Source organism: Jaculus jaculus, chromosome 16 (genome assembly GCF_020740685.1).
Source record: "Jaculus jaculus isolate mJacJac1 chromosome 16, mJacJac1.mat.Y.cur, whole genome shotgun sequence".
In the NCBI taxonomy this organism is placed as follows: Eukaryota; Metazoa; Chordata; class Mammalia; order Rodentia; family Dipodidae; genus Jaculus; species Jaculus jaculus.
In genome coordinates, this window is record NC_059117.1 from 30,474,451 (window position 1) to 30,498,580 (window position 24,130).

Consider the following 24,130-nt stretch of genomic DNA (forward strand, 5'->3'; position numbering starts at 1 on the left):
CATACATACAATACTTCACACTGTCTTTTTGGTATTCAGATCGTTTCTGTTATAGTTTTATAATACTGCTTGTTTAAAAACATACTTGTTGCGCCATTTTTTTTTCTTTTTCTTTTTTTCCCCTATAGTTGCACTAAAATCTGCCCCTGCTGACAGAAATGGAGGCCAGGATAAGGGTAGAACAAAATTCAGAGATGGCCTGGACTTGTGTGAAGGGGAGTTCTTACTACAGGTCAGTTGTAGTAAATGTAGTTCTTTTGAATAAGGGTGGCTACTATTGTAACTGGAACATTCATCAGTCCCTCACTACTTCATTTAGGATTAGGTTCAATGCATGATTGAATGGAATTGTAGAAACTGGATTAAGTAGAAAACTCATCTTTCTCCTTGTATCTGTCCATAGACTTTGGGACACCTTTTCAAGAATGTACCTCAACTAAAAAGTTGAAGTTTCAATTTAATATTTAAAACTTGCTCCTAATCTGAATTTTATTTGTAATATATAATCTCACGTTACATTTCATTTTCACAAACTATTGGTGACTTTACACGTTACAGCTTTTCCCACCATTGTTAATCCCTCTTTCTATGTTTTAGAATTTAGAGACTTTGTAGAAATTTGTTAGCAAAAGCATTTAGAAAAAATAATTAAGCTAGGGCTGGGAGATGGCTTAGCGAATAAGGCATTTGCCTGCAAAGCCAAAGGACTTAAATTCAATTTCCCAGGACCCACATAAGCCAGATGCACAAGGGGGCACATGCATCTGGAGTTCATTTACAGCGGCTGGAGGCCCTGGCATGCCCATTCTTTCCCTCCCTCTCTCTCTCTGCTTCTTTCTCTGAAATAAATAAATATAATGAAAGTATTTTAGAAGGAATGGGCTTTAGATGTGTATGAGTATGCCTATCTTTTTATTAAAAAAATTAAGCTACGTTTTCTTTCTCTTAAAACTGATACTGTGCTTGGTTCTCTTTAATGTTATCAGATACTTATTTACTTCAATGTTATCAGATACTTATTTACTTCGATAAAATGAACATGTGAATTGTCATACACAATCATTTTCAGTTTATAGCGAACTGAATAGAAGAATTTAGTTTGCTTTTGTGACAAACGGTAGCAAAGGTTTTGTTAGTTCCTTTAGATCATTCAGTGACTGCCGGAATGAATATAGCCTGATTTTAAATAATATGGATGGTATCATCTGATAGTATTCTCTAGAAAGGAGATCCTTTTGTAATTACACAATACCACGATAAGTATTGTCTGTTGCTTTCAACAGAGATTTAAGAATATTCCATTTTGACTATGACAGCTAAATATTTTAAGTGTTCAGTCTTCATCCCTATGATACTGGTGTGTTTTATATAGAATCTGCAGTTAGGGACTGAGAAGATGGCTTAGTGGGTAAGAGTAATCTGAGTTTGATCCTGATATCCATGTAAAAAGCCCAGGCATGACAATACTTGCCTATAACCCCAGCTCTGAAGAGGGCGGGAGTATTATCATCACTGGAGCATTTTGGCCAGCCAGTGTAACTGAAAAACTGTGAGCTTCAGGTCGAGAGACGATGTCTCTGATAAGTAAGATGGTACACCTCCTGTTCCTCTTATGGCTTCAACACGTGTGCACAGGGTGCGTGCATCTGCAATAACCTTAGATGTACCACATGTATGTGTGTACATGCATACAATGCATAGTACGCACACACTGGAAAGGAGAACAAAAGAATTCTGCAGTTAATGACCTCAGATCTTAGTTGTAGAGTACAGCTGTGACTCCGTTTGCAATCACTGTGAAGACAGAGTGTTGTCATAGTTACGTGGACAGACCAACGAGCCACCCTGAGATTACCTCTTGGCTCTGCTTTTGTCTGACTGATTTTATGCAATTACTCTTCTGTTGTTCACCTCAGTTTCTTCTATGGCCTGGCCTCATTATTTGCTGAGATAATTAAGCCAGTTGAATCATAAAAAGGTTTGGGAAAAGGGCAATTAATAATAGATGTTATCATTGTAATCAAATTTTCATTGATAGAAGAGCAAGCATCTTGAAGGTCAAAGTATTATACTGAGAAGATAATGGCTATGTTTCATTTACTTCTCTGATGTTAGGATACCCACTGCACTGTTAGCATCATAAGCTCAGAAGGTGATACTTGTAGCTCTTAGGCCCCAGGACTTAACATATATCCACTGGGGAGCTGATGAATAAATTAATTATTCATATAGCTATCTGTGGTTCTCAAGGAAAGATTAGGTTAATTTTGGCTTATCTCTATAACCTTACAGTACTAAACCTTTCACTGACTGAGTGCCAGCTCAGACCAGGCACTGGGTTAAGAATAGTCATGGTGTCCACCCAGGAATGTGCCAGCTTTTGAAATGGTACTAAAGCTTGGAGAGGTAGCTTAACCAAAGTTACCAACCTAGTAAGACATAGAGGTAGGAGAGCCTAAATCTGTCTGATTCTATACCACATGATTCTAAATGTGGCAGAAGCAACTCTGGACTTAAGAAAGAGTCTTGGAGGAGTGAAACCATGTTCACATGACAAAGAAGACACCAAGTTCCAACTGAGTGCAAGCAGGAAATAGGGTTTTTAGTATTAAAAGACCTAACAATGGATAGGTAAGGTGATCCCAGATACTTTTATTGTTCAAGAGAGAGTAAAAGTAGTAATTAATATTGAACTTGAATAACACCAAAGGACTAGAAAAGGGAGTAACTTCTAAATGAGAAGAAGGAAAGAACAGGAAATAATAAGGATAACCTAAAAGATCATAATAATAATACTCCTGCTACAGATAATAATGCTAATCATCATAATAAATGCTATTGGTAATAATAAGTACTGCTATATATCAAACTAATAACAATAATAAATGCTACCACTGATAACAATAAAAATCATAATAAATACTACTACTGATGATAATAATAATATTTTTATTTATATTAAAAAGGGGGTAATAAGCTAGCAAGAGGAAGAGAAAGGGCTGGAGAGATGGAAAGCCTAGGGACCCAGGTTCCATTCACCAATATCCATGTAAGCTAGATGCAGAAGGTGGCGCATGTGTCTAGATTTTGTTTGCAGTGTCTAGAGGCCCTGGTGCATCCATCTTCCTATGTGCCTCTTTCTCTTTCTTTCAAATAAATAACTATATAAAAATGATGAAGAGAAAAAGAAGGATTGTGAGACAAAACAAGTAGAAATAGTAAACATAATTAATTTAAACATGAGTATGTTCATAATTACATTAAAGTTAATGAGTAATTTCATTTGCTAAATATTTTATATATATATTATATTTTGTGTTTGTTATGTTTTTCAGTAAAGTCTTAATAGGCTTTGTAGTTCTCTGCAAGTATCCAAATTTTAAGCTATATCAGTGCTGAAATATCTACCTGAAAAATTATCTCCCCTTTAAATTTCTTTACTTAAGGTTTTAGTAATCATCTTTTACTATTATTTTCCTCTGTCAAAAAGCAGTGTGATTGTAGTGAATAATTTTTACATAGTTGATGTTATCAAGCAGGTATGGCATGTTTAAAAAAGTGAAGCATGAAGGGAAAAGAAACCACCAGTGTTCTATGATATTGGGCTTCAACTCTTAAATTTCTCTCTGCTGAGTCAGAGGTGTGAATAGATCCCTCCTTACTCAACAAATGTGTGGTGTGTTTGCAAGGTATAATTTAATCACCTGGAGGTGATGATGTTTCAAAGATAAAGGTAATAGCCTTTACCTAACTATCTGTGTGTCACGGTTGTCATTCCCATCACTAATTTTACTACTTTCCCCCCGCAGGCTCTCAATGGCTTTGTGTTGGTTGTCACCACAGATGCATTGGTGTTTTATGTGTCTTCTACCATCCAGGATTATCTGGGCTTTCAGCAAGTAAATATACATTCCTCATGTCATTCAAAATGATTTTGCTTTAGAATATGAAGTTTCTACTGTTTATGTTATAATTTATGAGCAAAGTGATCATTTCCATATGTAATTAACATATATGATGTAAGAGTTACAAATACACTTGCAGCTAATGTTTTTTTTTAAAAAATATGTATATTATTTATTTGTTTGTTTGAGAGAGAGAGTCAGGTAGAAAGAGAATGGGCACACTAGAGCCTCTAGCTGCTGCTAACAAACTCCAGATGCATGTGTGTGCCATCTTGTACATCTGACATTGTGTGGATACTGAGGAATCAAACTCAGGTCCTTAGGTTTTGAAGGCAAGCACCTTAACCACTGAGATATCTCTCCAGCCGTAATGTGTTTTCCAGTATTGTGAATTTATAGCACTGATATTTTGATTTGTGGTTATATTTCTTCTCACATACGTACATGACATTTTTCATGCATTCAGCACTCTCAACATGGCATGAGGAGGGGGGAGAAACTTGGGCAGAGAGACTGTCTAGAGGAGCAGACAAGAAAACACTTGCCATCAGATAACATGGATCACAGAGGATAGATCACAGTTACACAATGAAGAAGGTGTTGTAAAGACACTTGTACTTTTAATTCTGATTCATGCGCATTATATAAAATGCCCCAAAGGAAATGAATTGAAACGGACCTAAAGCATGTGTAGTGCCCCGATGAGTGAATGTGAGGACCTGTAAGTGGGAAGATCTGTAAGCAGTAGGAGGAAAGTCCTTGAAGGAGGTCAGTCTTTGGCATGTTTAAAAGGTTTGGATGGATGGTGAGCAAATGGAGTTGTGAAACATTTGCCATGTTTGAGGGACAAGAACATCTGATAGGATCTGAGAGAAGATTGTCAGTATCTGTGAATATTTGGTATTCGCAAAGATCTGGCTCTCTGAGTGTTATGTTCCAAGCCTCACCTAAAGCACTTGATAAAATCTTTGGGCATTATTCCCAGGTGTTCCAATTCAGGAGGTCATATGCCCATGAACTGCGTTTCTGCTAATAGCACAAAGCTGCCAGTCTGTATACCACCGGCTGCTTAACACATACAGAGAGACTGTAGGTTTTCCTAAACACACTCCCTAGAAAACCACTGACGATTTTGTTAGAGAAAATGTGTGCTTCACAGCAGGCGGTTGTGGAAATCAGTGGCATTAAGATGATTTAATGCTAGGGAGATAGAAGGATAGATGACTAAAGTAATTGAATTTGGCTACTTCCCAAGGCCTACATTTTAGATTTCCTTGATTGAGAAAAGCATATTAATGTCCCTAGAAAAGCCTGTTTGAAATCTAATGAATTTAACTATCTTGATCATGATACTGTGATTTATATCAGTTAATAAAATTCAGGAGATTAGTCATGTTCTAACTCATTTCTTCTCACACATACACATAACCTGGGTATTCATTAAGGAAACATTCATATCTGACATAGGTGGTAAATTAAGATGACATTTTAAAATACTGCAAGTTGTGAAGTATTAGTTGGGAGTAATCCAGGTGGCAGAGCAGATTCCATCAAGCTTTCTTTTTGGGTGCTAGGACGGAATGGAATAAAATCCTATAGAGTGCACAACATCATCACACAAAGAGGAGTGTTTCATGAAGTTTTTCTGTGTGTGTGTGTGTGTGTGTGTGTGTGTGTGTGTGTGTGTGTGTGTTACAGATGGAAAATGTACTTCATACTATTAGATTTGGTGAAAAATAAGCTAGAAAACTGTTTCTTAAAAGCTAAGAACTCAGCATTGTAGTCAATGCTGAGAAGCAAGAGTATGAGGGAAGCATTTGAAGTAAAGACAGGTCTCCTTTAATATGCCATAAGGGTTGATGGAATGGAGAAGGAAATACAAAGTAAATACTAATTTGGATAGAAAAGTGAGAGAGGACCAGGCATTGAAGAAATGGAGAGATGCCCTAGTTGACCCAGAGCATTCATGCTGTGAAATGAAGGCAGACAACTCAATTTATCAATTACAATACTAGTTTCTCACTTTGACCTCCTTTGAGTGATTGGGAGCACTTTGAGAATCATTTGACCCCAGCAGGCACCCATACTCTAGATAGGTTTTGAAATTGTTTTACTAAACTACATAAATTTCTAACCAATACACTTCTTCCCCTGTGTTAACTTTCATTAGTCTGATGTGATCCACCAGAGTGTCTATGAGCTCATCCACACTGAAGACCGGGCCGAATTTCAGCGTCAGCTACACTGGGCACTGAACCCATCACAGAGTGTGGACTCTGGACAAGGAATTGATGGTAGGAATGTCTACAAAAAGATTGTATTCATGTCTTTGAATATTCTGTGAAGGGAGGTGAGGAAGCTTACAGGTATAAGACTCCTTGCTGAAACAGAGGAACAGATTGGAAAATGTGCATCTGTCTTGTCATAGGCAAGATCCAGGTCGCAGTCACAATAGGGTTATGGCCTCAGGAATATTTGGTAAATGAGAGCCATTGAGAAGTTGCACACAGCATGATGTTGCTGTCCTCAGGAATATATTTTATGAAAATAACTATCATTCCACCTTGAAAGAATGTACAGAGCTGAAACTGACATTTGTCTAAATTGTTCAGATTAAAAATGCACACAGTAGGGCTGGGGGAATGGCTTAGTGGTTAAGGCGTTTGTCTGCAAAGTCCAAACGACCCTGGTTTGATTCCCCAGTACCCACATAAGGCAGATGAACAAGTGGGCTCTTGCATCTGGAGTTCCATTGCAGTGGCTGGAGACCCTGGCATGCCCGCACACAGTAGGGCTGGGGGAATGGCTTAGCGGTTAAGGCGTTTGTCTGCAAAGTCCAAACGACCCTGGTTTGATTCCCCAGTACCCACATAAGGCAGATGAACAAGTGGGCTCTTGCATCTGGAGTTCCATTGCAGTGGCTGGAGACCCTGGCATGCCCAGTGTCTCTCTCTCTCTCTCTCTGCCTCTTCCTCTCTCTCAAATAAATAAATATTTTTTTAAAATGCACACAATAAGGCCTGGAGAGATGGCTTAGCATTTAAGGCACTTGCCTGCAAAGGCTAAGGACCCAGGTTCAATTCCCTAGTATCCACATAAGGCAGTTGCATCTGGAGTTCGTTTGCAGTGGCTAGAGGCCCTGGCCTGCCATTTTCTTTCTATATTCGCCTCTTTCTATTTATCTGTTAAATAAAACAAAGATTTAAAAAATAAAATGCACCCAATAAAAAATAAACTAGTATATGTGTGTATAAAGAAGCTTTTCTTGTTTTATTTTTTAATATTTTTATGCACTTATTTTTTAAAAATATTTAATTTTTATGTATTTATTTGACAGAGAAAGAGGGAGAAAGGGGGGGATGGGTGCTCCAGGGCTTCCAGCCGCTGCAAACAAACTCCAGACACATGCGCCCCGTTGTGCATCTGACTAACATGGGGCCTGGGTAATCAAACCAGGGTCCTTTGGCTTTGCAGGCAAAAGCCTTAACGGCTAAGCCATCCCTCCAGCCCCTTTGCACTTATTTGCAAGCAGAGAGAGATAGAAGGGAGACAGAGAGAATGGGCCTTGCTAAGTGTGGTGGTGCACACTGGTAGGAAATTGTGAAGTGGAGGCAGGAAGTTCAAAAGTTCAAGACTGGGCATGCTAGGGCCTCCAGCCACTGCAGACAAACTCCAGATGTGTGCACCATTTTGTGCATCTGGCTCTGTGTGGGCACTGGGGAATGGAACCCTGATTGTTAGGGCTTAACTGCTGAGTCATCTCTTCAGCCAAAGAAGCTTTCTTGATGCCAACAGTATTTTCAGAAATCTGTGAAGTGTTAAGTAAACAAAAAGTTTTAAAATATGGAAATAGCTTATAATTATAGCTAAACAGTATAAACAAAAATTAAGTAAAATTCTATGTTATTTAAAGTATTATTACAGTTTGAGGTTTAAAATGATTTTTAAATTTTTAAAAATTATTCTATTATATCTTATTTATTGGAGAGAGATGGAGAAAGAGGTAGACACAGAGAAAGAATGGGCACACCAGGTCCTCTAGCTACTGCAAACCCCAGATGCATATGTCTGGAGTGCATCTGGCTGTACTTGGGTACCAGGGAATCAAACCTGGGTCCTTAGGTTTTGAAGGCAAGCCCCTCAATGGCTGGGCCATCTCTGCAACCCCTTAAGTGATTTTTGAAATGATATTCTAAATTCAGAATACATGCACTCCAGCTTAAAAATCAACACAAATATTAGCTACATAATACTTGATTTTGCAACAGCGAAAAGCAACATGAGTTTTTGTCTGTTTGTTTCTATAGAAGCCCATGGCCTCTCACATCCAGCAGTTTATTATAGCTCAGAACAGCTTCCTCCAGAAAATTCTTCATTCATGGAACGGTGCTTCGTATGCAGGTTGAGGTGTCTACTGGATAACTCATCTGGTTTCCTGGTATGGCTCAATTACTGGCTTTTACACATGAGACCTAGAAAGCAAAAAAGAGACTTCAGTGTCACCAATTTGCTTTGATTGTATTTGAGTTCAATTTTTTTAAAAGCTACTTAATAGTTTGATAAAGGAACGTAACTTTTAAAAAATGGGTACTTCAGATTTTCAGTCTCTTTCATAGCTCATAAAACTGTCTTTTAGGCTGGGCGTGGTGGCACATGCCTTTAATCCCAGCACTCGGGAGGCAGAGGTAGGAGGATTGCTGTGAGTTTGAGGCCACCCTGAGACTACATAGTGAATTCCAGGTCAGCCTGGGCCAGAGTGAAACTCTACCTTGAAAAACAAAACAAAAAACAAAAACCGCTGTCTTTTAGGATGAATTAAGAATTGAGTGAAAAAACCTGGTACCTTCTATGTTACCTGTTTTTATGATCTCTTTAGGTCTCAGAATTCTGTAGGCCTTCTTTAATCTATCTTGGTGCTTAATGCCTGCTTCATTGGAAAACCTTGTCCTTGTCAATAGCTGCCATAGAAAATAATGATATTCATGATTTAAAAAATCACATTACGTGGGATATATTCAGTAGCCATGTAGCCCAGTAGTCAGAGTGGATCTGGCCTCTTAACAGAAACCTTAGCAGTACAGGCCACCAGCCACCAGAGAGACCTCGCGGTGTGTTGTATATTCTGGCTGTGAATCATCAGGAATTTGATGCAGATATACATTAAAATAAGCATTGTTAAGAAGTGTGTTTGTTGGAATATTTATTTCTTTTTATTTCTTTATTTTGGGGGGTTTTTGAGGTAGGGTCTCACTCTAGCCCGGGAAGACATGGAATTCACCATGTAGTCTCAGGGTGGGCTCAAACTCATGATGATCCTCCTACTTCTGCCACTTGAGTTCTGGGATTAAAGGAGTGCACCATCATGCCAGCCTTCTCCCTCGGTATTCTTTAAATATTTATTTTTATTCATTTGTATAATCCAGACATGAGAGAGAGAGAATGGGTAAACCAGGGCCTCTAGCCACTGCAAACAAACTCCAGATGCATGAGCCACTTTGTGTATCTGGCTTATGTGGGACCTGGAGAATTGAACCTGGATCCTTAGGCTTTGAGAGCAAGACCTTAACCACTAAGCTATCTCTCCAGCCTCGATTCATTTCTGTGAGAAGCCATGGGTTAGAGTTGTACATTGAGATATTTTTCTAGTACTAGTGTCCAAATCATTTAGTATATATTTCTGAAGTGGAATTTCTGTGTTGAAAGTATCTTTTCTGCCTTCTGCTGCTATCAGCATTGATGCCAAAATCATCCTCTGAGATGATTAACCAAATTCAAGCTTAAATTATTGTTTCCTCTATCTTTGAAAACAATGTTTCTTTAATAGAGCTCTGCATTCCTTACGTACTTTCATAGGGTTCATCGTAGTGTTACAATAAAATTGTATTCTGTCTGTGTAGGAAAGATTACTTACTATAAGCTACAGCATATTTATTATACATATTTGATAACTAATAAGTACTTTATGATTTCATCAGCACTCATTCATCTAAGACATATATGTGATTGCTCAGTATATGTACAGACATGTGTGTCAAGTAAAAAGGATAAATCAGTTTCAGGCACAGAAAATGATATGGATGCATCTGTTATGACTACTGAACTAAGGAGTGGTTCATTTCTCAGTTTCTTTGGAGTATTCAATCCTGGTTATTTCAGAATAGTTTTAATGGGCTTTCTGTGGAGAGAGGAGTGAAAAGCCAAACAGATCTCCTCCTTTGGAATGCTTGTGCCAATGTAAAGAGCTCTAGAAACTGTAATGATGTGAACACTGAAAATGATGCTTTTTTCATAGTACCAATTGTAATGAATTCTCTTTGTAAGGCAATGAATTTCCAAGGGAGATTAAAATATCTTCACGGGCAAAACAAGAAAGGGAAGGATGGGGCAATCCTCCCTCCGCAGCTGGCTTTGTTTGCAATAGCTACTCCCCTGCAGCCGCCGTCCATACTTGAAATTCGAACCAAAAATTTTATCTTTAGAACCAAACACAAGCTGGACTTCACACCAACTGGTTGTGACGCCAAGTAAGTGAGATGCTTTCACTTTTATTTCATCAGTGTATTATGTCAAGTATATAGTATAGAATTTAGCATTATTTAATTCTTTGTTAGCTATTATTTATTTTCTTTTCCTATGGTAAATAAGGTAAGTTCATTAGTCTCGTAGATCAATGTATTTTGTAATTTTATATAGTACTTGAAAAACTCATTCTTCTGTTCACCTTTATTATTGGTTTATTTTTGTATTCTGTATGAATATATTTAAATTTTACCTTTAGGAGTTTAGTATCTATTAAAAATTATGTAATGGAATGATGACAATAATTCACATATAAAAATATGACAGTAATTCTTCTCTCTGATTTGGAAATGCATGGAGGCAATTTGATATATCCTGTCCTCAAAAATTAAAGCTGGGCATGATGGTGCACACCTTTAATCCCAGCACTCGGGAGGCAGAGGTAGGAAGATCGCCATGAGTTCAAGGCCATCCTGAGACTCCATAGTGAATTCCAGGATAGCCTGGACTACAGCAAGACCCTACCTTGAAAAACCAAAAATATATGTGCATATATATATAGTAGAGTGTAAGCATTCCAGATTTTTATGATAGAATTTGTTTTAGATTCACTTTTGGTCATGTTAATGTTAATGGCTTGAATAAAGCCATTAACAATATTTTCATGAATAAGGAGAACATGGGCTAAAAATTAAATTTCCAGCCCTGAGCAATAAAGATCACTGTACATAGATGTAGTTAATTTTTCTATCTGTTGATAGGAGATTTGGCATGTCAAGTGAAGCATATAACTAGTGAAATGCTCCTGTCCACTTTAAACTGAGATCCATTTCTGTCTCTCCTTCTTGGAACACAGAGGGCAGATTGTCCTGGGCTACACTGAAGTAGAGCTCTGCACGCGGGGATCAGGATATCAGTTCATCCACGCGGCCGACATGCTCTACTGTGCGGAATCCCACATCCGCAGTAAGTGCCCGTCCCTTTCCTTGTCCCACTTCTACTTTTTGATACATTCTGTGTGTGTGTGTGTGTGTGTGTGTGTGTGTGTATGTGTGTGTGTGTGTGTGTGTGTGTGTGTGTGTGTGTTTGCATGAGCATAGGTAGGGGGTTGTTTACCATAATACAGGCAAGGGAATTTACCAATGGTTATTCCACTGAAGCACCTATCTTCCCCTCCTCCAGCAATCATCACTAACTGTAATAACTCCTTAGGGAGCTGGGGCCTAATTCCATACATGAGGGAAGGTCGATGGGCCCGCTTGTGTGCAGGTCTTGTGCGGGTAACAACAGCTGCCGTGAGGTCATGAATGCAATGGCCATGCCGTGTGTGGAAGACAGACCGCATTACGCAGCACTCCTCCCCAGTCTCTGGCTCTTGTGTTACTTCCTCTTCCACATCGTCCTCTGAGCCTTGGAGAGGATTCTCTATAGACCCTTGTTAGAGTTGAGTACTCAAAAGTCACTTACTCTTAGCAGGTGGGTGAGCTTGAGTCTCCCCGGTAGTTGCCACCTACTGCAGAAAGTTGCTCCTCTGACCAAAGGTGTATGTATGCATGGAATGTAAGTAAATAAACATAAGTATTTAGGGGGCAGTTTGATGGGCATAACATATCCATTTAATCAAACAACAGAAGTGGCTTCTCTACTCAGGCCTATGTGCTCCTCAGCCACAGTCTTTTGACTAGGTTTTCAGCACCATTCATAAATTACCTTCCAAGGGAGCAAACTTCACATCCTGTCAGGAAGCAGGTCATGCCACTGTTGCAGCACTGAGTAAATCTCGACTGGTGGGCAGGGTTGTTGATGACTCGTCCCCAACCTGCACAGAACCTTCCAGCAACGTGACAGCTACTCAGCAGGATAGAAGCTTCCAGCACAGTTCCAGCTTGGATTCTCAGCATCCTGTAACTGCAGCGCATACTGTCTTCAGCGGTTGGGTTTTTACCATCTCCTTTTAGACACAGTCTCTGTTGATGAAAAGGATTCTTATCTTAACTTTTCTTCCAAGCCAAACCACGTAGCACCAAAATTCTTTGTGCTTGGTCTTGTTAACATTTTTCATCTTAAGCTTCACCTGAAACAAGAAAAACCAACTTTAAAGAACTGTTTCCATGCCTTTTAATATATTAACCATTATTGAATATTGCCAGGATGTTTAACCATCATGGAGATAAACGAAGTGCCTCTGGAAGTATGTCACAGAGGCTTTGCTTCAGAGATTTTCTTTAAGCTATTGACTTGGGGTTTGATAACCTTCTCTTTAAATTTTATTTCAGTGATTAAGACTGGAGAAAGTGGCATGACAGTTTTCAGGCTTCTTGCAAAGCATAATCGGTGGACATGGGTCCAGTCTAATGCGCGGTTAGTTTATAAAAATGGAAGACCAGATTATATCATCGCTACTCAGAGACCTCTGACGTAAGCACAAAAACTTAGAATATTCCCTGGTTTTCTTTCTTAATAGCAGTTTATGTGTTGTCTTACATGAAAATATAAGTATTTAACACTAACTTTAATATTCAGAAGTTTGATATAAACATTTAAATATTTCTAAGGTACTTGGACCGGGAAATAAAGATTGAAAAACTGAAATAAAATCAAAGTGGGCAAAAGTTAGAGTTGTGGAGATGGCTGAATTGATAAGCTTTGTTAAAAATAGCTTTGATAGTTTTTATTCTAATTACACTTTTCATGATTCTTTTTTAGAAAGTGTTATTACTATACTTTTTGATGTTAGGGAAATTTTCTAGTTCTTTTAGAATTTTAGCTTAATTTCATGGGAGTCAGACATTTCTCTGAATGGATTTTCATACTTTGAAATACATGGTGGCTTATTTTATGATCTAATATGTGGCAGATGTTGATAAAATATCTTTCAAATCACACATGCCCTGTTGCTTAGAATTATGGTGTCATTTATATCAGCATCAGTTGCCCAGATCATTCATTCATATGTTTGTTGATATTTTTGTGTGCTGGTTCAGTTAGTTGTTAGGAGAGATTATTTGTTTTTACTTTATTCGTAGTAATAAGGCAGGGCATCTCTTCACATCTTTCTAGAACATTTTCCATTAGGAAGTGTAAGTTCATAACATTTATCTAGTTTTCTGTTGACTTGTTTGCTTCTTAGACTTATTGAGCTTTTTATTTATAAGATGTAAAATTTTATTTTAATTTTTAAAATATTTTATTTATTTATTTGAGAGATAGAGAAAGAGGCAGATAGAGAGAATGGCTGCACTAAGGCATCTAGCCACTGCAAACAAACTCCAGACATAGGTGCCTCCTTGTGCATCTAGCTTAACATGGGTACTGGAGAACTGAACCTAGACCCTTTGGCTTTTGCCTGCATGCACCATAACTGCTAAGCCATCTCTCCAACCCTAAATTTGATTTTTTTCTCAATTTTTAATTAATTAATTTATTTTATTTATGAGAGAGAAAAAGAATGGGCATGCCAGGTCCTTCAACCTCTGCAAACGAACTCTAGATGCACGTACCTCCTTGTGCATCTGGCTTACGTGGATCCTGGGGAATTGAACCTAGGTCCTTTAGCTTTTCAGGCAAGCACCTTAACTGCTAAGCCACTAAGCCATGTCTCCAACCTGCCAAATTTTTTTTAATACTAAATTATACAGGCTGGAGACATGGTACAGCAGTTAAGGCACTTGCCTGCGAAGCCTGAAGACCCAGGTTTGATTCCCGAGTTCCCACGTAAAGCCAGATGCACAAGGTGGTGCTTGCATGCATATTGAGTTTGTTTGCAGTGGCTAGAGGCCCTGGTGTGTCCATTATACCTCTCTCTCTATCTCTCTCAAATAAATAAATAAAATATTTAAAAATAATAAATTATATGTATATAACATATTTTCTCAGTGCCTTAATTTATGTATTATTTTGCAAGAACATAAAAATATTTTCATATTGCTAGTTATGCCCATATTTTTCATATAGATTTCACTGGTTTATTTAGACATGCATTTTTCTAGTCAAATTCCTAAATTCCTACAACTCATTTACATATTTAGAGAACACATACATTTATTTTTTAAAATTTTAAAAAATTTTTAAATTTATTTATTTGAGAGTGACTGAGAGGAGGAGGAGAGAGAGATTGAGAGAGAGAGAGAGAGAGAGAGAGAGAGAGAGAATGGGCGCGCCAGGGCTTCCAGCCACTGCAAACGAACTCCAGACATGTGCACCCCCTTGTGCATCTGGCTAATGTGGGTCCTGGGGAATCAAGCCTCGAACCGGGTCCTTAGGCTTCACAGGCAAGCGCTTAACTGCTAAGCCATCTCTCCAGCCCGACATTTATTTTTTTACTGTAAGATGTCAGATTAATAGTACAGTATGAGGTCAGAATTAGCTCTTGTACTAAGTTTTTTTTTTTTTTTTTGGAGTGGGGGGAATCTAATCATAAGTGCCTCAGAAATAGCTATGCACCATCAGCCATGAGACTAATGTAAGTCAAAATAAAAGTACATGTTCTGGATGTCAGACTCAGCAGTTGTACCTTTTACTCACCTTTCCTCTTTTTAAAAGTACCTTATTTAAAACGCTTGTGGTAAACTACCTAATGGACAGATAACATATACACATATGTGTATAAAATATAACGTGCATAATACGTGTGCCACAACATACACATACTTCCTAATGTATGTATGCTTTCTTGGACACAATTGCAGAGAAGAAGAAGGAAGAGAGCATTTACGCAAGCGGAGCATGACGCTGCCCTTCATGTTCGCCACGGGCGAAGCTGTGTTGTACGAGGCCTCCAGCCCCTTCTCTTCCGTGATGGATCCTTTACCACTACGGACTAAGCCCAGCACTGGTGGAAAAGACTGCACCACCCCGTCACTCTCAAATAAGGAGTCTCTCCATCCCAGTTCCATCATAGGTGCCATTATGCACCAAGATGAGTCTATCTATCTCTGTCCTGCTTCCAGCACTGCACCGTTGGAAAGGAATTTGTTTAATGACTCCCTGAGCGGATGCAGTCACTGGCAAGATACTATTGCGGCAACAGGAAATGACACTATGCCGAAACATGAGCAAATTGGACATTGTCAGGACAGGAACCCTGCCTTCGCTGCAGGTCATACAGGGCTTTCTCCAGATAATAAACATAGTGAATTGTATAGCATAATGAAAAACCTAGGAGTAGATTTTGATGACATCAAATGCATGCAGAATGAGGAGTTTTTCAGAAGTGACTTTTCTGGTGACGATGACTTTAGAGACCTTGATCTGACTGATGAGATCCTGACGTTCGTCCAGGATTCCTTAAATAAGCCTACCTTCCTGAGTGCAGGGAGCCAGCAGCCGCAGCCGCAGCCGCAGCCGCAGCCCGGGCCTCTGACCTCCAGCTGCATGCTGCAGCCCCAGCCGCAGCCCCAGCCGCAGCAGGCAGCCGCGGAGCCCCACCAGCAGCTCTGTCAGAAGATGAGGCACATGCAGGTCAACAGCATGTTCACAAACTGGAACTCGAACCCCACCGTGCCTTTCAGCTGCCCACAGCCAGACCTGGGGCAGTGCGGTGTCTTCTCGGGCATGCAGAGGACTGGTCAGGAGTTTCCCCACAAGCCTGAGATGGACGCTCTGCCTTACACACCGAACTTCATTCCCTGCAGTCAGTCTGTGTTACCACAGCATTCCAAGTGTACGCAGCTGGACTTCCCTGTAGGGAATTTCGAACCATCCCTATACCCTAGTATGTCCAATATAGAAGATTTTGTTACTTGTTTACAAGCTCCTGAAAACCAAAATCATGGAGTGGTTCCCCAGTCGAGCGTGGTCACTCCACAGACGTATTATGCTGGGGCTCTGTCAATGTATCCTTGCCAGCCAGAAGCGCAGCATGCCCCTGCGGGGCCCATGCACTACAGCCCCGCGGGTCCCGGCCCCCAGACTTTTCTGCACAAGGTAAGGGTTGGCAGAGTGAACTCTTCAGGGGCTCTTCTTATCATATGAATAAATAGACATGAATTCTAAGTTGATTTTCATCTCTATTGCAGTGTCTTGTAAGGATTGCAATTCCATCTAGAAGAATTATTCGATTTAGATGCCTGTGCTTTTCCTGTTGTTTTACTTACATAGTTACTTAAATTTTGAAGACAAAATAAGAGAGATGCGAATAAGTAGATGATGTAAAGTGCCTTATGAGATGTGTGAAAAGTATGTCCAGAGGATTTGATTTATCTCTCTTGATTGTTTAAGATTCAAGTCTGAAAAGTGGATTTGACTTCTAGAAATAATTTCAAAACTTTTCATTTCTGTTTAAAAGGGTTCAGTCAAAGGTCAGTGTGCTTTTCTGGAGTGCCTTGTCCTGCTTTCCCGGAGCACCCAGGCCTGGGCTCTCCAGAGTCTCTGGCTGTTCCCTCCACGTGGCCTGACTGGAGGATCACACCAAGTGTCTCAGTTTTATTGTTTGCATTGCCATCAAAACCCCAAGCAGCACATAACTAAAAATATTTTAACATACGTTCACTCCTTTGTCATTTAATTGAAAATGTTATAAGTAACAAAAATAAGTCAATTAATTACAACAGCTGCTTTCTTTGATCACCCAGGAGGAAATCATACAGAATGAAGTAAGCCATACACATACAAATTCTGTATTTCTCGTGTGGACATTTACAAAGTAGATTTTATAGAAGTATACAACAGAACAGAGGTTCCCAGTGGCTGGGACAGCAGAACAGAATGAATTTGGTTATTGAGTATAGGAAAAAATAGACAGCAGCAATAACTTCTAGCATACTGTCATAGATTAGGATGACTGTAGTTAGCAGTAACTTACTGTATGCTTCAGAATAATTGGAAGAAAAGATTTCAGATGTTATCAGCACATGACAAATGTTCAAGGTAATGGATAGAATCATGGGCCTGATTGTATCATTGTACATTCTATAAATGCATTAACATGCCACCTGGTAACCTGTCAAGATGAACTGCCATGTGTCAATTGAAAGAAACAAAATCAAAGAGAAATTACTGACATGCTCACACAACATTGCGCACTGGCTGGTAAACTGCACAGAGTGGGTTGTGTCAAGTAGCATTTCAAATAGGAGGTTGGCCAGCGCTGCAGGACTTCTTCACTCACTTCCCACTACCTGTGCTTCTTTCTCAGTGTGGAAACATTCCTTCCGTAGACGTGCATAGTCATTCCCTCAGCATAACCACGGCTTACGAGGGGGCTGCTGAGCCACTTGAATTGTAGCTAGTCCAAATTGAAATGTTCTGTAGTGTGAAATGCATATTGGATTTCAAGATTTGGCTTGGAAAAGAGCATGTAAAATACCTCAGTTTTTAAAACTAGTCATATGTTGAAGTGATACATTTTACCTTTATTACCTTAAATATATTATTAGAATTAAGTCAGCTTGTTTCTTCATACTTTTTTTTCCCTTTGAGACAGGGGTCTTACTGTAGCCCAGGCTGACCTCATACTTGAATTCTTCCTCCTCAGCTGACCACCCTGGCTGGGCTGGGATTGCAGGTGTGAGCTTGTATACTGGACTTCTTACTTTTCTAATGTGACTCCTGGATTATTATTAACAAAATAATTATGAAAGTTGTAAGCATGGCTCTTGTTATGTTTCTCTTTATAGCACTGTTCTTTACAGTAAGCAAGAGTGCTGCTTTCTTGGTGAACCTGGTACCAGCACAAGGGTGAAGGAGATAGACACAGAGAACACTCAACTCCTACCAAAGCAGATATCCAGAGACACAGAGGCTCCCAAGACCTCATCACTGAAGCAGACCTAAAACGAACCCAACATGGCTCAATTTTAAAGATAATAGCAGCTATGCTATGAATAATGAGAAAAAAAATTAAAACCTAAATAATATGACTTCGCACTTGAAGCTTAGCAGTTACCACTTGTAGAAGATAGATTTGATTTTATACTTTTTATCAACTGCATGTTTTGAGTATTTTCAAAATAATCATTGGTTTATTTCCTAAAGCCTAAAGGGAAGTAGATTTTAAGATGAGCTGCTGGAGCAAGCCTGTAATCCCAGTTCTAGGAGGATGAGGCAAGAAGATGAGAATTTGAAAGCCAGCCCGGGCTACAGAGTGAGTGTAAGGCTACCATGAAATCCTTAGTTCGAGGCTAAGTGGGACACAAAAATAAAAAATTCAAAAGGGGAGATAAACACTGAGGATACTCAAAACATACCAAAACAGAAATCCAGAAGCTTCTGACAGCAACACCCAAGTAGACTTAAAACACACCCACCACAGCTCAGGGAACTTTGTGGAAGAAGGAATAGAAAGATTGTAAGAGCCACAGAGTGGAAGGGAATGTCCAGAGGCATTGCGCCCCCCCCCCCACAATGACTGGCTGCTCTTCTCACATCTTGTCACCCCTAACCCCATGGTGAATACCAACCCTCCTCAGGGGAATGGGGGCAGAGAGGAGGGGAATGATGGTGCCCACACATAAAATGTGCATAAAAAACTCAACAACAAAACAGTACAAAAGGTCAAGGTGTAGCTCGATGATCGAGCAGTTGCCTATCTGCTTATCCCTACCCTTCAAAATTAATAAGGAAAGCAAATTTTATTTAGAGCAACTAAAGATACTTTTATTTTGACTTGAAAGTTTCCATGTTTCTGTAGCTATGTACTACAATATAAGGATTCTGTAAATGTTAATTACATTCTGTAAAAGCTTTCAAAACTATGTACCCACCCTTGCATTTTTTTTAAAAAATAGACCATTTTTTATCTGGTAACTTGATTCTAATTGAGACAACGGTTTTTGTAGCAGTCATTAACAAAAAGCATATTACAAGTAAGTTGATTAATGAAATCATGAATCAATTAATGGTATGATATTGTAGGACTGTCCAGAGACCTTTAGAAAACCCAAACTGTCCATTCTGGGGAGAGTCCAGGGCAGTCATCCTAGGACAGGCAGCGCACTGACAGGAGGGGCTGGACTGGGGTCAGGTGTGGATGGAGCAAAGCTACTTAGGACACAGCGTTTAACGTCACTGTGACAATCCTCAGTGATCCTCCAATTCCTGTCCTACCGAAGAGCCATCTGAAATTGTGTTGCTTGTCTGAGCCCTTTTCAACATTTCCTACAAAATTACTGAGAGACTCAAAGGTTATAAGTGAAACTAAATTATAATGTGTTTGCAATATGTCTTCCTCGAGTGAAAGATGTAATGTTCAGCAGCAGTAAAAGAGTTTAAAGATGAGCAACATGTGGGCCTAATAGTATAAAATATTTTTATTCATATGTTCTGTAGTGTTGAAGACATCAGTGATATATATCCATTCTAGCAAGTACATTGCTATGTTTGTTTTCAGTTTCAGAACGGAGATGTTTTAAATGAAACCTACCCGGCTGAATTCAGCAGCACAAGTCACCCTCAGGCTGCCGTGGGTCTCCAGCCCCTTCATCATCCAGCTGAAGCCAGGCCTTGCCCTGACCTCACACCCAGTGGATTCCTGTAATCATTCAAGCCCATTTTCACCTTGCTTCTTGGATCAAATTAGTTTTGAAGGATCACAGGACACTAAGATAGTTAATGTACATCAGCATTTATTCCAAACCAATTTTTAATCTTTGTATTTAGAAAAGAAGATTAAAAAATAATGTCATTGCTTATGCCTGATATTAAAAATAACATGTACTGGGGGAGTGGCTGAATCTCTCGTCATTCTGCCACCACAGAGCGTGCACATGGCTCCTGTCAGGGTGCTGTAGGACTCTTGGAGTTAGAGGGGTCTCCCCTTGCATGAAGTACTGTGATTTTATCTTCTGGATTCTCATTAATATACCAAATACAAAGTTACAGGACTAATTGATTTCCCTATATTTTTAGCGTCTGCTTTTCTCTCAGATGTTAAATGGTTGGTGCTTTTATAAGAAGATAGTTTCAAGGCTTGCTTTCTGCACTGTCAATCCAAGTGCCTCACGTTGTCTTCTACCTTACACTGTAAGACGGATATTTTATAGAAAATGTTCTTTTCCTCTTGTAAAATTAATATTCTTTCTGCACAAATATTATTGAATTTCTTAAATCCAATTATTTTTGTTAATTCAGGCACATTTTAACTGCACTACTCACCCACTTTCTTCAAGTAAAGGGCAAATATTGAACAAAAAGATAATTATTTATTATGTAATATAGTTGCTTCTAGACTTTCAATGTTGCTATGTGCCTTATGTTGAAATATTTGAAAGTGAAATGTTTCCCAAATTATTTCTTAGTTATTACAAGTATATTAAAAGAGTAGCACTTAACTTTCAACAGTAATTAGAAGAGTGACATAATAGCACTGTTGACTGTCACTGAAATCTCCACCGTGATAATTGAATGTTACAGGATGAAAAACTGCAGATAAATGCAGCCATGTTCATCAAATTGCAATGAAGAAGAGAAGTAGAAGTTTTGTCTAGTTCTAGTTAAGTTATGCAAAGCACTTATTTCATTGTATATACATTGTCTTTTAAAACTATCTTGGATCTATAATCTTTTATTATGTATCATATTGACTTTTAAATTTCACTCTTTAAAAAAAGTGGAAGCTATTTGTTTTTCTCATATTTGAGGAGTGTTAAGATTGAAGATAGCAATGTTTGGTGCAAAGTATTGTAATGAACAAGTTAGTGCACTGTATAAATATAATGAACAAAATTATTTGTAAAATATTCTCATTATTTCATTTAAGAATAGGCCATACCTCATATATAAACATAATTTGTATTTTACATATCATATCAGTGACTGTTCTGAAGAAACCAAATAATAATTAAACTGCTTTTCATTGGTATTAAGAAAAAGATAAACACAGTTTGTTTACCTCCATTCTTTAAGTTGTTTTATGACATCATAATCTTTACCACCAAGAAGTCAAATTAATTACCCTACCAAATTTATTGCTCTCAAATGATTTCAAGAAAAAAAAAAAAGGCTGGTCCTTGCCATTGCTTTTTTCAGACATAGTATCTGAAAGGAATAGAATTACTTTCATATATTATTTAAAAATCTGATGGGATCTCAAACTGAGATATATTAAAACACATTTTAATTTCTTTATATTAAATGTTCATAATCATGGCTTGGGGTGAAGGATCTCCCAGTTCTTTGCATTTTCAGTCAAAACTCTGATGAGGTGCTGAAAAATTTGTCTAAAGCATTTCATAATTTATTTTCAGCATGAGGTATCCCTAAAGATTTAGACCAGTGGTCTAGGTTAGTATTCTAATTTTCACATTTAAGCTTTTTAGTAAAATCTTCCTGTAAACTATTTTTGTTAGTGTCTTCCATATGTTACCAGATGAATTGTTTAGTTTAAAAAATATGCTTTTAAAAATTGTGAATATGATGACATTCAATTATACACTTATTAAATTTTAAAAGCAATATTGTATATTTTTATCTATATAAATAACTAAAAAATAATAACAATAAAATCACATTAAACCAAATATACCTTTGTCTGTATTGCTAAGTGCCAAACAGAAAGAATCATAACTACCCTCTTACAATGAGGGATTTCTTTCTAGATAAAATGTACATCTCAGGTTGTGGTCTAATTGAGCATTCCCTTCCCATGTTGTTCCTACAGATACCTGAAGATTTATCAGCTATTCCAATGTATTACAAAACTTTTGTCATTACTATGCACAAACTTGCATTTTCAGTATTAATAGGTTTTAGGTATATTATCATAGCTTTTTAGTGTCCTTCAAACTGTTACTGCTTATAGATAACATGCATAGATTTTTGTTTACTTATCCTCAAAGAAAAATGTAAACTATATATATGTATATGGTAATAAAATAATCACCAAGTATAAAAAGGTTTTAATGTAAATTCTTTTTGTGCATAAAAAGGAAATGGTTTTCTGTGGGATAGCATTATAACTATGTTAGGTGTGCAGGTAATTATAGTACTAAGGATGTGTTAAGTCAGCAATTCATAAACTCCGTATCTAGTTTTTCCCCTAGATATTTTTGTCTTTACATAAACTCTTGTTTAATAATATGCTTAGTTTTCACTATTTGATCGGAACAGCAACAACTTTAAAGAATTCCATATAGTCATGTACCATATGAGATTATAGTCCACAACAGTTTGCATTACGATGGTGGCCACATGCTGTGGTTTGGATATGAAAGTTCCTCCAAAACCCTTGTGTTGAAGGCTTTCTAACTCTCCAGTGGTCTATTGGGAAGTGGAGGAACCTTTGGGAGGTAGGTAGTGGGAGGAAATTAGGCCATTGAGGATGTGCCCTGGAAAGCAGCTTTGTAACCACAACTCCTCTGCTCTCTCTACTTCCTGAACACCAAGAAGTGAGCAGGCCTTCTCAGCCACACCCTCCTGCATGACTACTAGGTAATGATATGACCAAGAATCCATGAACTCAAGTCTCTGAAGCCATGAATTATACACTTTATCAAGTGTTTTGTTACAGGGAAGAAATGCTGACTAGTAAAAAAGGGTATCCCAGGTTACCTGAGAATATTCAGTGTAATCCTCAACAGTCCTTAGGAGAGGAAGACAAGAGTGAGAAGGGGAGAAGAAACAGAAGCTGAAAAGGGGAGCAGCTATGTGAAGATACTTTGCAGCTAGTGTTGAAGATGGCGGACCACAACCCAAGCAATCAGACACCCCCGGGCACAAGACTAGGAGAGTGTTCTCCCTCGTGCTTTTAGAAGGAACAGGCTTATTGGCTCCTGGACTTTGAAACAAGTGTTCTCTCCTCTTGTAAAGATAATACACCTGTAGTGTTTTAAGTCACTAGCATATTGATTTATTATAGCTGCTAAGAGGAACTGATACAATGGCTGTAGCTTTTTTTTTTTGTATTTTATTTACTTGAAAGAGAGAGAGGCAGACAGAGAGAATGGGCATGCCAGGGCCTCCAGCCACTGCAAAGAAACTCCAGACACATGTGCCACCCTGTGCATCTAGCTTTGCGTGGGCCCCGGGAAATCAACCCTGAGTACTTTGGCTTTAAAGGCAAGTGCCTGCTAAGCCCATCTCTCCAGCCCCAGTGGCTGTAGTTTCGAAGTAGGTAAGCAATGCTCTTGGAAACCTCTCCATTACAATAATTAGTGATAGAAAAATAGAAGAGCTGTACTGTGTGCTCTCCCTGGCTACCATAACTTAGCTCTTATGCAGAGAAGAATCAGGTAGGTTAAGCAGTACTTCTCGCCCCTCCTCACCCTCACATCTCTACCTGCAAGAGCGCCTTCACGTAATCAGGATGACAGTGGTGCCTCAGAGACTCCAGCCTTGCCTCAGGTGGCAAGGACATGTAGAAAAGCGAACCACAGCCCTGCCTCCTCCAGATGTTTGCCTCACGTCCCCAGCCAGGGAATACGTTACAGCCTCACATATGTTTCTAAAGTAGGGCCCTAATAAAGTGATCATTGCAACTAACCACACAAATTGGCTTGATTCCTCAAAAAACAATGGCTTTACTAAAGCAGGCTAGACATTGTACAAGTTTCATCATTTATACTTCTTAAAATGTTTTCAGCATTTAAAATTAATAAAGTTATTTAGGTGGTGCTTCGTGCAGCGCTGCAAATAAGATTTTTTTGCGTGAAAAAATTAGTAAGGTTTAACCTTTATTTGGATATTAGTACCTACTAGGACCTAGGAGGAGACCTTTAAACGAGAACAAGTGACCAAGGCTGTCAAAAATAATTCCATTTTTTTTTGTGAAC

The 24,130-nt window shown here is 38.6% G+C and overlaps 1 protein-coding gene across 1 annotated transcript in view; it reads left to right on the forward strand.

Moving 5' to 3' along the window:
• The window catches only part of Ahr (aryl hydrocarbon receptor), a 43,483-nt gene extending 21,272 nt beyond the window's left edge, over nt 1-22,211 (forward strand). Inside the window, exons 3-11 of the mRNA XM_045136034.1 lie at nt 129-232; nt 3,810-3,899; nt 6,076-6,199; nt 8,213-8,343; nt 10,227-10,429; nt 11,281-11,390; nt 12,701-12,842; nt 15,113-16,349; nt 19,753-22,211. Coding sequence (XP_044991969.1) covers nt 129-232; nt 3,810-3,899; nt 6,076-6,199; nt 8,213-8,343; nt 10,227-10,429; nt 11,281-11,390; nt 12,701-12,842; nt 15,113-16,349; nt 19,753-19,899 — 2,288 coding nt within the window. The 3' untranslated portion in view covers nt 19,900-22,211. The remainder of the gene's footprint in view (nt 1-128; nt 233-3,809; nt 3,900-6,075; nt 6,200-8,212; nt 8,344-10,226; nt 10,430-11,280; nt 11,391-12,700; nt 12,843-15,112; nt 16,350-19,752) is intronic.
• The last annotated feature ends 1,919 nt before the right edge of the window (nt 22,212-24,130 follow it).